At 39.0% G+C, this 2,319-nt stretch overlaps 1 protein-coding gene across 1 annotated transcript; it reads right to left on the reverse strand.

The window, feature by feature from the left end:
• Positions 1-268: 268 nt before the first annotated feature.
• LOC149433063 (olfactory receptor 1L6-like) lies at positions 269-1,259 on the reverse strand. Its single transcript, XM_089664696.1, has one exon. It carries the CDS (start codon positions 1,256-1,258, stop codon positions 338-340), a length of 921 nt encoding a protein of 306 aa, XP_089520822.1. The 5' UTR covers position 1,259; the 3' UTR covers positions 269-337.
• Between the last annotated feature and the right edge of the window lie 1,060 nt (positions 1,260-2,319).

The following is a 2,319-nucleotide window of genomic DNA, read 5'->3' on the forward strand; positions in this document are numbered from 1 at the left end:
CCTCCACCTAAGAACTGTACTTGAATCATCTTCCTCAGATCACCCCCTGCAGCATTACCTTTTGTACCACCTCCCCCTCCCTTTAGATTGTAAGCTCATAAGCAGGGTCCTCCTATTCCTTCTGTATTGAACTGTATTGTGCTTGTACTGCCCCCCTTATGTTGTAAAGCTCTGCATAAACTGTTGGCGCTTTATAAATCCTGTATAATAATAATAATGATAGACACTTCAATAGCACCAAAGTTTTATTAGATCAAGACTGCTAAAATCTACTAATTACAAATTTCAGTTTTTATTTGCTATAAAGGGGTAGTTTGGCTTTAAACTGTAACAATGTCTATCCTAGAATTTTTTTTATAGAGGTTTTGACATCCTTATTTCTCAGGCTGTAAATAAATGGGTTGATAGTCGGGTTAATGATGGTAAAGACTATACTGATGGTTCGGTCATAGGTTGGTGAGTAGATGGACTTTGGCCGAAAGTACATGAATATTACTGTGCTGTAGAAGAGGATGACCATGGTGAGATGAGATGAACAAGTGGTGAAGGTCTTTCTACTTCCTTGGGTGGACTTTAGGGTCAACACTGCTTTGATGATGAGTATATAGGACCCAAGGATTAAAAGCACTGGAGTAAAGATATCAATGGAAGATGCAACTAAGTCAACTGTCTGCAAAGTGACTGGCAAGTCAGAGCAGGATAGAATGATTATGACGGGATAGTCACAGAAGAAGTGTTGGATTACCCAACCACAGAAGAGCTGAGAAGAAGCCACCCAAACAGTGAATGTAGAGTGGAGGCAAGCAATACTCCAAGAAAAAGCCACCAAACAGATGCATGTTCTCTTGTTCATCATCAATGTGTACTGTAGGGGAAAACAAACTGCACAGTAGCGATCAAAGGCCATGATGGTCAACAAAAAACTATCCATGTTGGCCACTACTAAGAAGAGAAAAAGCTGGCAAAAACAGCTTTGGACAGAGATGTGGGTGTCTCCAGACAGGAGACCATACAAGGCCCTGGGGATGATAATGGAGGTAAAACATACATCCAAAAAGGCAAGGTTGCTCATCAAGACATACTTTGGGGTGTGAAGTTGGTGCTGTGACATAAAAAGCACAAAGATGAACAGATTTCCTGTAATGCAGAGGATATACGCAGTCAAGAAGAAGCAGAGGGCAGGCAAAAGAAGATGAGGCATATCGGAAAATCCCAACAGGACAAAACCAGAAAAAGTCTTATTTTCATAAAGCTCCATATGTATATTAACCAGTTATGTATATGATAAAAACACGTAGATTACTGGATGCAGCACATCTGAAGAAAGTGAAAATTTTGTTTTAAAAAATAAGTCAAATAGACATAACACACAACTAACAAAATAAAGGGACTATGCAGACCAAAGCTGTAAACAATGAAGGACAAGTCACACATATACAATACTTATTGGGCGACCCAATGGAGATAGCTATGTAAGCTTTTGTGAGTGGCGTCACAATAGCCATAGCAATCCACATACCTTCTATGGGGTCTGGGGGTGGATATGAGTCCCATTAAAGGAGCTGTAGGGAAAAATTAAACATAGAAAATGTTTAAAAAGTACAAATCCAGTACTGTATTTTTAAGATTTGAAAAAGTTGCTGTTGACACTGACTCTGTACCTCTTGTGACTTTTCCAAACAAGGAGATCTGACATCAGACTTACAGGAGGAAACCGCAGAATCGTTGTCACTAGTCACAGGTCCCCTTTATAGGCTATGCAGTAAGGGCAATGTGTTTATCTGCCGCTTTAGTGTAGATTTATTGCCCTCTGGTCAACTCGGCCAGCACTGAAATTAACCGCATATGTCTAAAGCAATCGTCTTCAGACTGTGAAAAGCCCAGTGACAAGGTAGTTGTTTGCAGTTCTACAAAAAAAGAATTTTAGGAAGTTTTAATTATGTAATATTATAAAATATTTTAAAAATGAACTGCGCTAACAAAAAGTGAAGCAAATGTGGAAACATTTTTTTAAAAATGTGCTTTAATAGTTTTTCAAAAGCAAACATTAATCAAATATTGTATCCAGAAATCCGGATAAATTACTAAAAAGTCCACGTGATAAAGTCCTCTAAAATGTTCATAAATGTAAAATCACGTCAGTTCTCCACCACCAAGATGAAGAGTCTAAGCTGGAACCACCACCAATGGAAAAGCCCTACCAACTATAAATGACCCTCTAAAAAGTAATTTCTGATGAAACGCATAGGGAGGAGCTACATGCTGACGTCATCGCGTTCCAGTGATCCTGGAAGTGAGGGTGGATTTGCAGTATATGCC

Source organism: Staurois parvus, unplaced genomic scaffold, assembly GCF_062004578.1.
Source record: "Staurois parvus isolate SC_StPar_1 unplaced genomic scaffold, SC_StPar_1.0 ptg001999l, whole genome shotgun sequence".
Lineage (NCBI taxonomy): Eukaryota > Metazoa > Chordata > Amphibia > Anura > Ranidae > Staurois > Staurois parvus.